Source organism: Thamnophis sirtalis, unplaced genomic scaffold (genome assembly GCF_051295495.1).
Source record: "Thamnophis sirtalis isolate CommonGarterSnake01/CBP01778 unplaced genomic scaffold, rThaSir2_p1.2 scaffold_6, whole genome shotgun sequence".
NCBI classification, from domain to species: Eukaryota; Metazoa; Chordata; class Lepidosauria; order Squamata; family Natricidae; genus Thamnophis; species Thamnophis sirtalis.
This window is the reverse complement of record NW_028261386.1, coordinates 94866535-94881811: the sequence shown is the minus strand read 5'-3', so window position 1 is coordinate 94881811 and position 15277 is coordinate 94866535. Positions and strand designations below refer to the sequence as shown.

Here is a 15277-nt window from a genome sequence, read left to right as displayed (position 1 = left end):
TTTAGAGAATAAAGAAACTTTATTTTATAACAGTATTATGCAAGCAAAATATCACTTAATACAACTTCAAGCTGCTATAAATTTAATATGGCATCTTAACTATACAGCTCATATGGTGAACAATGGAGAAAAATTGATATAGTCAACAGGTTTTCATAGAGACCTCCTCAGTAACAGGCACCACTAATAATGGGCCTAAAGGCCATACCCTTGGTTCCTTCTGGTCCTCAAAATCTGTTCCTATTATTAGGCAAGCTACTTAAACAATAACTGCTCAACAAATGTCAGTTGTAACAGGAATTAATGAGTTTTTATTAGGGCTGGGCAGCACTTAAGATTCAAAGACAAAAAGGCACTTCGAAGAGTCCAAGAGAGAGACCATCTGTGGTGCTGGACTGCAACTCTTTAAATGAGATATGTCTATTTCTGGGATTGCACGGACAGACCTATGGAAAATTCCTGCTTTGGTTAAGGAGTTGCAGAGAGAGATATACTCTGCAAGCTGCTCTCAGCCTGTGCTCTGAAACACTTTCTGCATTTGAATCCCAAGCGCTGTCAGCCCTGGTTTTTTTAGGCAAAGCAAGCTTTTTCTGCAGATGCAGTTGTATAATGGAGTATCTGACATTTAGCATAAGAAGAGAAAAGCATTAAGCTGCCTAAATTTGCTGGAAGGACAGAGCAAAGTCCTTCCAACTCTGGAATGTTGCAGACCCCTATAGGTCTCTCTCAAGGGACTGGCTGAGGAGAGTGAAGTGCAAACAAAAGGCTACTTGAACAGTGGCTGGTCAGTAGAAATGTTTTTTTTTAATAGCTAAAACATCGATTCTATATGATATCAGCACCAGTTCCCTCAAAAAATAAGAGATCATCAGAATAAACAGATTTTTTTAAATATAGGAATCTATATAAAAACATACAGGTTTTCAGTTTACTTTCCCTGCCAAGCTATAAGAACATTTTGTTTTTTTAATAAAAAGAATATTTTTCTTGTATTATTTGATATTTATCTGAAAAAGTAAAATTTTTCCAGTTAAGTCTTTGAGACATTTTTGAAAAAAGTCTATATCTAAATTAGTCAGGGTTCCTTTTCCCTGCATATTAAAACTACTCAAGTAAACAGTGCTTTCTAAATATTTTTGCTTACTTTCATGCAAACAAGAAATCAGTTATACAAAAATAGCAGGGAATTGAACAAAAAATTCTCTATACCTTGTTAAAAAAAAAATCCAAGAACGTTAAAAACCGGTTATAAAAACAAAGACATACATGAAAAACTGTAAGGTTGGTAATTCGGTCTAGAGAAGTTTGGTCCCTGTGATGAACTTGGTGTATTCAGTGAAAGACTGGCTGGGATATCAACTTGGAATTATTTAAGTTCTTCATAGTCTCAAAGCATTCTTCATAAATCTAAAGGAGCAAGAAATTCAATACAATTATTATTATAAATCTTAAACTATATTAAAACATTTTAATTGCCTTTTTTCCTCTTTTGAAAACAGTTTTCCTTTCCAAGGCCTCATGCTATATTTTTCCTATAAACTTCGGACTCTAATTGGTCCAAACACCATTAAGCTGGAGATGGACAGAACCTGCTACTTTATTCTATAATTATAAATAGCAGTATTATACTTAGAGTGTAGAACCTAAAACCATGCTATTGTTAAAAATCCTCTTTAGATAAACATAACTCCTACTTTTGGAAATATCTCGTTTTATTTATTTATTTTTAAATTTATTTGCTGCCCATCTGGCCTCAAGTTACTAAAGCAACTGCTAAGTCAAATGGTAAATTTCTTCTCAACACAATGTATCACAAAATAGAATATAGGATATAAAAATTAAAATCACTACGTATAACATAATTTTTAAGATATGTATGCCCAGTTCTGCCTGGCTTAAAGTCAGAGACAAAGTCAGGTATTACATGTTACTATCTCACTTCCACATCTGAGTAACTTTGGAAAACCTGTAGTGGGAACAGAGACACTTGAGTTCTGCCAATCTAGACCACAAATTGCTTTGAAATCCGGGAATCTCTCAAGGTGCTGTCTTACTAAAGGCATGGCTTACTAAAGGCAAGGCTTACTAAAAAAAAAAAAAGGGCATGTTGTTGAATGTAACAATGCAAAATTTTCTTACCATACTTTGGATTTTTTTAAAAAATATTGAATATCATCTGGAGCAGTGGTGGGTTGAAGGCAGTATGCCCCGGTACGGGCGTACCGGTGCCTGCCCAGAGCATGGGGTACCATTCCGCTATGGTGCTCTGGAGGGCCCACCCGCCCACCTGAGCTCCTTACCTATATTTGAGCTCTTCGGTGCTTCTGCGCACGGCGTCTGCACAATGCTCCACCAAGCAGCTGGAGCATCGCAGAGGCATTGCAAGAGGTAAGGATGCATGTGCGCACGCTGCGCGCATTCATGTGGTGGACGCCGGGCTCCATTACAACCGTACCGGAACCCACCACTGATCTGTAGGTCAGTTCCAAAACTGTACAAGCTGTATGACAAATAGTCATATATAAGAAAACCTACCTAGTTATTATTAAAAGGGCCTGTGTGGCTTTCATACAAAGGATAATGCTTTCTAAGAGCTGTGTTATTTAGGATGATGGTAAAAACATAATTCTTTCACCAGATATTTGTTAAATTATTCTAAAGATCATTTAAAACTGATTACTTTTACATTTTTATATTTTCCTTGTTACTGTGAATTTTAGAGTAAACACGTGGAGTACTATGATACATATAATGTGTCTATGATACATATATATATAGCTTAAGTAGGATTTAAATCTTCCTGGATAAGGAAAACAAAAATACTATATGTTGGAACAGAAGACTGCATGAGATCTTCATGGACAAATATTTAATATACCACCAGGTGGCATCAGATATTTAGACAGTATTCTCAATAAACAGGTATTCTTTTTGCCATTTCTTCATGTTTTGATTCTGTAAATTGCCTCCATACCTTTTCCCTTTTTCTTTCTTGTAATCTTGTTTCCTGAACCATTCTTTAAAAAAAAATATGGAAGAAAAAAAATCACTGCAAAATCAGAAGATCCATTTACCTACCATAAGGAATATTCATATGGTTGGTATCAACAATCAGCACTTCTAAAGCTATTATAAAGAAATTCTCCTACAATTGTTATATCAACGATTGCTGTAATACATTATGGGCTGAAGATTCATACCTTAATGGCCTTCCTCTTCAAGTTCACTCTCCTTATGCACCACTACCCTTGTTACAGACATGTCAGGGTGCTGCTCTTTGGCTTCCTTAATGGCTTGTGCCAATGCCTGCAATGCCAGAAAAATGGACTAACTATATGGCAAATTAAAATTAACAGTTTAATGTGTAATGGCTAGCAAAGCTCTTAATGCTTATCTTTCTGGAACAATTTAAATTAAATATTAAACTAAGCATATAATCCTGTAATAAAACAACCAACTGTAGAAGAAAAAAAACTTTTAAAGTGTTATATTGAAAGCTATAAATACATTTACAAATTTGCTGAATGATATCAAATGTTTTAAAGTATTAAAATTTGTAGAACGCTTGTTAAAGTTAGTTTTCTTTTTCATGTTTTGTTTTGTAAGGTACTGAAGACTACTCCATAGCATATCTTTTGCTCTTTATGTTCTAAATCTTTTGCTCTTTATTGTTTCTCTCTTCTATTTCAATTATTAGTTATCATTGATTTTTATCTCCTTTTTAAAAATCTTACAAACAGCAACTGTTTTCTTCTGCTAGTTTCCAATATGCCCTGTTCTAATGTTTACCCTTTCCCCCCCCCTACTTGAGCTGATCTACAATATCAGACTAATGAAATACAGTTTAGCAAACAAATGGCAATTGGAAAAGTTATTTTTTTTTCTTGTCCATCATTTCTATTCTACAATTTTGTCCTCTCTCGTTTGTGCTAATCTGGTAACTGCAGAATTTGGAAAATGCGTTCCAGAACACTAGACAGTGATTTTACTCTAAACTTTTACTTGCTGATGTGGAAAAGGCCAGCAATCTCCACATAAACCCTAAGCCTAAACCAAAATTAATAACTGCTTTCTATATATAGTTACCCTAAACTTCAAACTTGAAAAAAATGCAAAAACAAATCCTAAGGAATTCACAAAGAAATATACAAACAGATATTTTTTTTCTCTGCCTGACATTTCTTTAGCAGTACGTTTTTCAGAACGTATGGAAACAAAAAGAATATAAGTGTATAAATAACGATTCCTATTTAAAGGTCTATCACAGAAACAATGACCGGCATACTACTAAAAAAAGCACTCATGTATTTTACACACACACACACACAAACACAAAACATTTATGGATTAAATTCATACAAATGCATAGGTCCCACTGTAAGTTTACTTTAGGATGTCATAATTTTATAGACTCCTAAATAGAGATAATTTTAAATTTTATGAAAACAATTTTTTTCAAATTTCCCAGCCATACTGAGCATGTGTTGGGAAGGATATCCCTCAGATCTAATGCTAAGCAGCTCTTCTATTTCATTTCAAGGAGAGATTGAATTTGTCTCATACATCCAAATCTCAGATTAAATTTATTTCAAGGCCTTGATACATTACCATTAAGAAATTAAAATTAAATCCTGGTTACATTTATTTATGAAGAATTTAATGAGGACATGCTGAGTTTAATGAACATCCATGATTTTTTCTTTTATCTACAATAATCAATATTTATATAAATATAGCATTTTGCAAGTTAAATATTTTAACTATTGTTCATGTTATCACAAATTGCAATTCTTATACCTTATATGTATTCTTAAATCTTCCTTTCCTCCATATATAATTTCCTCATTATAAGCATTCATTTTGTCTCACCTGATCATGATCAAGATCTGCATCTCCTGTGATAACAATACGCTTTTCGATTCTGGTTTCTGATACACCACCTTTTACCATCTACAGGTTTCATCAGAAAAGGTTTATTTAATTCTATAATGCTGTGAATTTACTTGACATATATTGCAATGAAAAAGATATTCAACAGAAATCTATCTGTGTAAAATTAGAAGAGCTACAACACAAACTTCAAATGCTGTTGGACTAAAGAGGAAAAAGTTAATGCATTGTCACTTCTAGATTAATATTCCTGCTATCTAGAGCTGTTTCTGCTACAAATGCATTTTATTGATAACTGCAATCATTCCTAACCTCTCTTCAGCACACTCTCCCTTGAATGCATCATATTAGAGAAAAAGATGGCTAGAGAACTGTTAAGGGTACAAGAAAGAAAATAATAACTAGAAACACAATTCCTAAAATATATGTTCAGCTGATATATTTTACCAGCCTATCATTTAAAAAAAACAAAATGCAAAATAAAATAGTTCTTGCCTAGAAATTTTAATTGTGCCAAAATCGGAGCATCCAGCACTTCTCTGTTTTTACTAGTCAAATAAAAAAGGCCTCATAGATGAAGAGATAAAAATATGTTTTTATCACCATCCCATCAATTTGTGGCTATTTGTTTGATCGCTGGCTTCAATTGATTCATATTTTTATCAAAGAGAGGGGAGGGGAGGGGAATTCTGTTCAAAGGTGAGCTTGAAACACTTTCTGAGATGGAAACCCATAAAAGAGGGACAGATTGGGCTCTTGATATATACTATTCCCTCTGCCAGGTTAGAAAAAACTTTTCTTCTACCAGTTGCCTAGCTTTTATTAAGTTATTTGGAAATTAACGTTTTCTAGAAAGTTCAGAAACAATAAAATAGGCAAAAAAATATATAATCTATTCTACTTTAAGATAATCAGCAAAATTCCACCGTTGCAGAGCTTTTGGAATACTCTTCTGTAAATTCTTGATTGGCTGCAACTATTACAGTATTTTTATCAACTGCTCTATAGGAGCATGGTGGCTCGCATGGCTAGGATGCTGGGTAGGAGCTTAGCAAGCCCGAGTTCAAGACCTGAGTGCTGTTGTGGAGCAGATGAGCTCCTGTCCTACACTCCAGCTTCTGCCAGGAACAGGAGCGGAGCCTCCAACTGGGCATCCCCCAAGCAATGGTGATGTCATTGGCTAATCCTTTCAACCCCACCAAGTGCCAGGGCGCTTCTGATATGAGTGTGATGCAATCAACTTGTTGTTGCTTATTAAATGTTATTTCACTTTTTATTTCTGACACAGGTCCATACTTTTATTAAGTTAATATATTATTTTGTATGTTACTTGATTTTTATTGTGCAATACCTATAGAAGTATTTGCTAAAACATTTTAAAAAAGGAAAAGCCTTAGCAAGAACTATGTTTCTTAGCATAGAGCAACATACAAAGCTATAGACACTTAAAAAGCTACTATTCATGCATGAGAAGCCAACTACAAAACCCATCTCTAACCAAGCCAATTACTATTGAAATCAATTTTCTTTAGGGAAGCATAAACATATCACAATGAGGAAAAATGTTTATGTAAATGATTACTTTGGCTTCATGCATTCTCTTATAATAGCATATTAAAGCAATGTTTATACTTTATTTAGATGAACATGCAAATATGGCTTCCAACTCCAGTTAGGAAAAAAACAAGGACCATTACAAACTGCTGAGATGCCCCCACAGCAGGAGGAATCAAATAGAAGCAATTAAATTTGTTCATGTAAACCAGAATTATAAAGCTCAAAGACTCGGGGGGAAAAACTGAGTGACAAAAAGCTTCACTCTAAATTATTTCTTTTCTCCTACCTTAGTAATATGTGTGGTTGTGGTAGTAGAAACAGATTCTGATGTGATTGTCTGTGCACTCAACAACATACCAGCATCAGCACCATCATCAAACTACATAGGCAAGAAAAGCGCAAACTGATTAAAAATTAAATAAAAATACAAATATATGATTTTTTAAAGCAGAACCAATCTGGTAAGAAATCAAATGCTGCCTCTCATCAAGTAGATTGTATTCAAGTACAGTGTCTGCTTATATCCTGATTGTGAAAGCAATGCCATTTTTTCTTTGTGACCTGAGTAGTAAACAGTATGATCTTCGGACAGAAAAATATCCAATTCCAATCCTTTTCAATTTACTGATGCCTAAGATATCAATATGTAAGTTGATTTATTTCATCCTTCATTATGTTGAGCCTTCCCATGTTTGTGCTTCTTCTGTTTTATGATTGCTCAATAATTCTCTTTGAAGAGAATTCAAGTATTATTTGCGGTTAGGCAAAATCAGTGATTAGCTATTCCAAAGACATGAATCTATCAGTGTCATTGAACAACACAAATACTCCAAAATATCATCAACATTTACACCTGGCATACACTCTGGGCATTTTTTGTGCATGTTTTCCCAGGAACATCCCACCACTACCACTACCACCACAATGAGACAGTATAGCAGGAACTTGAAGAAGAATGATTCTATAGTTCAATTTATCAAAGGCAAGTACAATATTGTCTTGCGCTGAGGATATATGAAGAGGGAAGTACTTATAGCGAGTAATGACATTAGAAATGTAAAGATAGGCTGGTGACAGGGCTTACAGGCAAGACAGTAACTTACTGATGTTGCAAATGCACTAGGCATCCTGGTTTGTTTAGGCAGGCTAATGCACAGTGTATGGAAGAAATCAGTAAATGTGATGTAGCTTATTCTGTAATCTATGTAGGATCAAAAGCAATTATTTCTCTCAAACATTTGGGAAGTATATATGGAAAGTAAGCCATGATTGTTGTGATCACGATTGTTTTGATTCCTATCTTCTTAAATTCTTATCTAGATAGGCAGCATGATCACTTTAATTAAATATAGCTATTTTAATTTAAACATCTGTACCTGAGGAGATTCATAGGTGATCGTTTTAGTTTCTGTCTGAACAATTGGGACTTCTTTAGTGGATATTTCAGTTCTTTGTGAAGCATCTGAAATCGTCACCATCTCAGTTTTAATAAGTGGAGGCTAGTGTTCAGAAAATAATGAAAGCTATATTCAAAAGTCATGAAACAGTGAAGTATGCAGTATTTAGACTACGATCGAGCTTGACATGAGAAAATAATGGTTATTGTAAAGATATCTTCAATATTTTAAAGTCAAATCTTAACATCAGGTGCACAATCCTGACAAACAATAGCATCAATAACCTACCTATAAAGCATTTTCAAACTATATTAGTAGATATTCCATTATATATTAATGGATAATGTTGACCAATTAAGGGGAAAAATGTCCAAGTCCTTTAAATATGCAACTCCAAAAAATATCTTAAACAAGTATGAAGAACAGAATAAATCAGACATTGTTTGGCTTCTCAATATACCAGTAATGCCTGACCAGGAATGGTCAAGTAAAATCTACTAAAGATGACACTCAGTTATTAATCTATGCTGCTTAATCCCCTTAAGCCTCTCCATATACTCAGATTTAACTGATTGGCACTATTGTTTTTTTTTTGACAAGAATGCTCACTAAACTTATCATGTGCGATAGGATACTTTGAGTTGTTTTACTCCCTATCATTCACTATAATTTGACTGTCTATTTTGGACTCAGAAAATATCATATAAAATAAGGAGAAGTGTAAATGCAAAAAGCAATAATCTAATAATTATCACAACCAATGATGCTTTATGAAGCACAAATATCCATGTACGAGTGAAGTGACATTGTGCCAAGCTCTAAACAGTAACTTTTCACAAATGTTTAGAAAATTTTGTGTTTTAAGAGAGCAATATATTAAAGATGCTGGCTATTTTTGCCATACACATTATATAAAGCTTCATATTTTGTCATGAAAGATCAATCAACTAAATGCTTGAAGACTCATAAAGCACGCAAACAGAAGAGGAACATGAGAAACTTAAAAAAAAGGGAAAAAGAATGATATAATCCCAAACAAATTCCTTCTGAGAGAAATGAAAAATGTGACTCCCCCAATCTGCAATATTATGAAATCTGAATAAGATAGAGAAGAAGAAAGGCAGAAATATTTGACCCTATGATGAAGGCACCTCTGGGTCACTTCCTCTTCTACCATTTACCTCTGAGCAACAAATTAATTGTGGTGAAACATCAATGTCAATATGCAATGCTTCTCCATTTAGTTTAGGTAGATCTTCCTCCCTTTCTTCTTTTGGGCCTTCATCATCCAATCTTCCTAACTTTGTCTTTTCTGATGTGTTTATGGAAGCTTCATTTGTTTGGACCAAAGCTTCAGTCAACTGCTTGTGCTCAATTGCTGTTTGAATTGGACTGACTTCTTCTGAAAATTTAACACAAACATCTGCTGTTGAGCTCTGTTCTTCCTCTTTGGTAGTTTCATTTTCTTCCAATTCTTCTTTTATAGTATCTTGTATAATCTGCTGGTGTGGCTGATACTCTCCTACTTCATCTTCACTCTCACTACTGCTGCTATTGGATGACAGTGATGAAGAGTCTTTTTTTGCTAGATGTTCCATCTTCTGACTTTCCCCACCACCACAGACAAATGGCATTTTCCCCCTGTTGGTATCATCTGTGACTATTGTGTCTGCTATCCCAACCTCTGCCTGTTTCTTCTCCACTATGTCCAGAGTCTCATGTGAACTCTGCACGAAACAAATGGGTGAGAAAAAACAAAAAGTAGAACATATGAATAAATAAAATAATGAACATAAAACTAAAAGATAGGTGGGCAGGTCATATGAAGAGCAAAGATGACTTGCAATTGTTAAATGAAAAAAACACAACAATATAACAAACAAAGAAAAGACAAAAGAAGATTTTGAAATGTAAAAGCTCAATGGGCTATGGCAATATATTAGAACCTTAATATTCCTGCTGGTTCCAATGGAAGGTTCTTCCGTTTGGAAAGTAAATTTCTGTGAAACAAAAAAGCAATTGGAAAGATATAAATATATTTTTACACTCAACTGACACAAACATGTGCCTTTACATTTACAACAGCACAGAGGGGCCGACTATACACTCATACACTTATGGAACAATTTTGTTAGATCACAAACAAGAACATTGAAAATATTAAAAAAAAACTTGGGCTGGTGACTCTGCCAGGGTCTTATTATGGGTTATGTTAAAAACCAATATAAAAACTCACTCACTCTCACTCACTCTCTCTTTCTCTCTCTCTCTCTCTCTCTCTCTCACACACACACACACACTCAAATAGTGGCATTAAAATACTATTTATCTCATAAATAACAAAATCCAAACCATCCAAGCTAATGCTAACCAGTACAGACTTCATTCAGTCAAATCAAAGAAATGTTCATAAATTTCATACATGTACATGCAGTATTTCTAGTTAACTGATAGGGACTTCTGACTACGTTGCTACAACTACCAAAATATTCATATTTCAGTGAAAGTAATAAGACTTCCTAAGTTATTATAATGTAGGAACTATAGAGCTAATGCAGCTCTAAAGAAATGTGAAATTTGTTCCTTAAGAATACTGCATCAGTGAAGGAGTTTATTTAATAATGGAAGGATAAAGCAATATGACTAGAACATAATAATGATTTCCTGCTATATAGAAACTGACATTAACTGTTAACATTTAGCATCTTTTATGATCTTTGCCACATTTCCTACGGTATAGACAAATTAGTTAACAGCTTAAAAGCTAAATGATAGAGATATGACCAAGTAGGAAAATGGTATATTTGTTCAATTAAATCTAGCACAGCATGTGTGACATAATAGGGAATTTTGGTTTTAACAGGTATAAAGTTTTATATAGCTGACGTTTATGAGTTTTTTCAAGGCAGTGTGTGTTTGTGTGTATGTGTGTGTGTGTGTACGTGTGTGTATGTATACAAATAGTATATATATACAAATAGTAAAAAATATATAGTGAAAAATATTTTTTAAGATCTATCTCCAAGAAATAGATTTCTGGTAAAATACTTTTACCTTACTAATTTTTTCTCTATCAAACATGTTGCATATAATATTTCATTAGATACTGATTTTTTAAAAAAAAGAATAATGCAAGTGCCTGTCGTCTACTCATCTATTTTCAATGCATTTGGGGAGGTAACTCTGAAATAGCATTGATGGAAAAAGCCCACCATGCAAATGTTTTCAGCATACTTTGGTTCCCATTGAACATTAAAGCTTTTCAAAATAATTTCAGCTTATATATCTTTTAAAATATGATAGGACATTCAATTTATTGGATATAAGCATTTATCTGACATGTTAAAAACTGCCCATCCTCCCATCCACAACTCTATGCTTTGATTTGGGAAAAGGAAATATGTAAGAGCACCTCAGGTAATAGCTGAGAGATGGATGAGGCAGAGAATTTTTCAGAAGGTATATTATCTTTCCCAACAACGCCCTCTGCTGTCCACGAGAAAGCTGAAGTGAAGGCAGATTTCATGCTAGTGGAAAACCCCTCTTTACTAAATAAAATGGATGCTATCTCCTCTTCTAGGCTCTAGACAAGTCAGAAAGTGGAAATCAACAAATTAACACTGGAAGACAGAAGTAAGCTGAAAGAAAGGAAAAAAAACAAAGAAACAGGGGGAATAAAAGGGAAAGATCATGCAAGAAGAGAAATACATAGAATGGTATATTCAAATGTGTTTTCAAGATAGAAATTATTTTACTTCTATGACAAAAATATATTTTAAAGTTAATTCAATATTTGCCATTGCTCTTAATCCTCTTCTATTTTTAAATCTACAAATTTCAAATTAAAGCACCCGGACATGACATGTCAAAAAAAATTTGATCACATTTTCAATTTCCCCCTCTTCATACTAGTTGAATTTGTTTAATAAATTTACTCTCATTGTAATATTAATGCTACAGGTAAGAGTAGGTTCAACAATGAATATGTATAATAAACCTGCATAATCAATATGAACCAAATGATTTTATTCTGCTTAATTCTGCAGTTTTACTTAAAATTTAACCATTTTGCATATATGTACAACAACTCAGTATGGAAGGTGGACAGTAAAGCTGGAGTTAATTTGTAACACGAATACAGTTGAACTAGGTTTTGATTGTCTCTTTAAATATTTTTGAATAAAATGATTCGCATATATGACTAAACAAGTTGGATCAAATAGGAGCATTTATTAAACAACTGTAATCAGTTTCAAAGTGCAGCAAAAAAGTATCTTATTTGGATAGTCCTTGAAAGAAAGAATTACAGCTTTCTGAAAGGGGGGTAGGGGGTAAACCCAGAGTTTTATTTATTCTTCTTTTGTAAATCTCTAACTTCATTTTCTTGTTAAAGCTGCAAAAGGTCTACATTTACATTTATTGATTAAACTTAGTATATGTGCCATACACCAAGATTTCTCGTTATGTCTAATAGTGATATGTTTAAAATTAGAGTATATCTTGATCAGGACTATATTACATAATCTTAACATTGCTCTAATAGATTATTGTAATATTTACTTTTTCTGAAAAAATCCTGTTCTTTCAAATAGGTAAAAGCAATATGAAATAATTACTGATGTTGCCTCACTTAAATATGCCCCATTTATTTGTGCATATGTGTGTGTGCATGCATTCAATTAGTCTCCCTCCCTCCTGCTCTCTCTCTCTCACACACACACACACTATAGCAATGATAAAATTCAGGAATAAGATTTATCAATGCTATTGTTTGTTTATTTATTTAAATTTTATGCTGTCCATCTCCCCTATAAGGTAACTCTGGGAAGTCTACAAGTAAAAAATAATGAACATATTAAAACATTAAAACTACATAGATTAATATTTTAAAAACTATACTGAAACCAGAACTAAGAGATAAGACAGGATGTAGCATAAGAAACTGAAATAGCAACACTGTCCAATTACATATAACATATAACATTCATGTGCATAGAGTAAAAAACAAGAAAAAGAAAAGAGTGAATTAGAAGTAGATCCTTCCGTTTGTGAACTTTAAAGATTTTAGAGGTAAACTGTTTAAATATGATGCATTTTAATACTACATATAAATTCTAGCCTATGAATGAAAATTTATATGAAGGCTAACGCTAGTATAGTTATCTCATTAAATGGGTGCCATTAAATAAACTACTACAACATTAGAATTATATTCACTTTTTGCTCAGTAATTTGGTATACCCAGATGAAGAAATATTCTTAACATTATTGTTAAGGAAATCCAAAATTACTCCATCACATATATTCTATCACATATGCTGTGCTAGGCAATAGTGGATGAAAATGCTGTTCAGAATACCAAAGATAATTCATCAGGGGCTTTGCGTTTGGGGGTGGGTGGGGGACAAGTATTCTTCAAACTTAAAAGAACTGTCACTGTGCTGGGGATAGCTTGTTAAAGTTTAAGTTGAATATCTACTTGGGAAATTGTTATCTGCAGCTAGATGAGGGGAAAGACAAGACATTGAACAATTAGGCACAGTAATAACAACAGATAACAGGGCCCCAGATGCTTGGCAGTATAGGAATAAAAGGAAAGTTTGTAGGCAGCCTCATTTACCATTACTTTGTGGTCTTCTGCCAACCAATAGACCCTTTAAGTCCATTCCTATTCCACTGAAGGCATATTCCCATTGCTCTTAGTTTTACATTCATTGAGGGAAATTTGTATTCTTTTTTCCAAATCAACATGTAAGAAAAGTCAAAGAGCTTTACAAAGTATCAACCCACGAGGTAGAATACCTCTCAGAAACACAGGCATTGAAATGTATGCAATTTTTGTATTCAAAACCGAAAGAAATGTGAGACAAGAATGCACAGCAAAATGCCGGCACAACATTGAAAAATCAGTGTCTTGCCAACTATCTAAAAAAGCTACATGCTATCTTACATGAGAAGCTACATGCTACTTGCCCCAGAATAGTCAAGATATGAAGCTCATTATGTATAGGACATCATTTACACTACACAAACACATCAAACTTATTTTATTAATGTGTAACATTACACTAACATAGTTTACAGAAAAATGACAAAAAGACTCTGTCTTTCAGTTCTTATATATTTTATAAGGAAGTCAAATCAAGAAGATAACCCCAAATCAAGAGGATAACCCCAAAGTCAACAATTTCAGGACTTCGATGTTTTATACAGATTAAAACTGTATTAGAATAAAATTCAAATTCCACTAATCTATATTCAAATTGGTAGCAATCTCCAACAACAATCTCTAAATGCCAACTTATTAAAAGGATATATGTATTTCAAAGTACCCTGCTAAGTTGGTATCCTTTTTTTCTACACAATTGTTAACTATGATCCCTAATTGAATAGTGAAAGTATTATACTAAAGTTCCATAGATACCCTTAATGCTATTATGTTTCAAAATCTTCTAATATTATAAATCCCTAATACTCTGACTGCATTGCATTCTGCAGAAATTTTAAATGTATTAGTTTGTGAGATGGAGAGATAATGCTGTATATGAGGCTTTTCCCTAGTTCCCTTTTTCTGATAGATTGTGTCCTGCCATTTATTATTAACAGTGAACCAACAAAGTTACTTAAAAACTTTGAATATGATTAGAACTGCAATATTACTCTAATGAGATATGACCAATATCTTCTACTCTGGTTTCCTTCCAGAACTTGTGAACAAAGCAAAACATGCACACCAAGTTAATAAGTATTAGCTGAAAATAAATCACATTAGCAATGAAGAGACGGTTCTTATTTTTCTTATTAATATGAAATAATACATATTGCTTATTATGGAATGCTGACAAGGGTCTTTAATGACATACCCCTTGTGTTTGTAGAGTTAGAGGTGTGATACGCCGTTTTTCCCATTCATTGGGGCGTGGCTCAGGAGTGGATTCCATAAAATTGCGCTTGAGTTCACTAATGCTAGCCTGATGCTTCAGTAATTCATCCTGAGTCTTATCCAGTTCCTACCAATGTGTAATGTAAAAAGAGCAGGGAATTCATACAACAAAGACAATTTTTTTAAAAAACACCATGAAAAGTGCCTAGTGTTTGAAAATACAACAGCAGTTTATCAATTTAAAAATATTCATTTATACTTTTTTCAGGAAAATAAATACCTTGTTTTTATTTCCATTATACTGTTGAAAATCATGTAATACACGTATTTCAAATAAAATAAAAATTTGGTGTTGCTGTACTACTAGCACGTTTGAACTTTTTATGCACCATGATGCAACCTGCTTGCAAAACTGTGGTGAAATGTAGCCTGGATTCCCAGGAGGGAAGAGCTGCATTCCAGAGAACCAAGATACAGTGAAGTTAAGACAGTTTGGTTGAGAGAAAAAGGAAGCAGCAGGTCCTCCTTAGAAGTTCTCAGTATATTTTTA

At 33.5% G+C, this 15277-nt stretch overlaps 1 protein-coding gene across 22 annotated transcripts in view; it reads right to left on the bottom strand.

Moving 5' to 3' along the window:
* Window positions 1–15277, bottom strand: part of EPB41L2 (erythrocyte membrane protein band 4.1 like 2) — a 103254-nt gene continuing 87977 nt past the window's right edge. For 6 of the 22 annotated variants that reach the window (XM_087718483.1, XM_087718486.1, XM_087718488.1 and 3 more), the window contains 8 exons: window positions 14708–14854; window positions 11257–11427; window positions 9026–9844; window positions 7824–7946; window positions 6734–6826; window positions 4870–4950; window positions 3201–3306; window positions 1–1407 (listed from right to left, as the gene is read on the bottom strand). In XM_087718483.1, the coding sequence (XP_087574609.1) occupies window positions 3202–3306; window positions 4870–4950; window positions 6734–6826; window positions 7824–7946; window positions 9026–9844; window positions 11257–11427; window positions 14708–14854 (1539 nt within the window). In that variant the 3' untranslated portion in view covers window positions 1–1407; window position 3201. Of the gene's footprint in view, window positions 1408–2974; window positions 3018–3200; window positions 3307–4869; window positions 4951–6733; window positions 6827–7823; window positions 7947–9025; window positions 9845–11256; window positions 11428–14707; window positions 14855–15277 lie in introns of all 22 variants that reach the window. The other 16 variants (XM_014066030.2, XM_014066034.2, XM_087718496.1 and 13 more) reach the window with 12 other exon arrangements.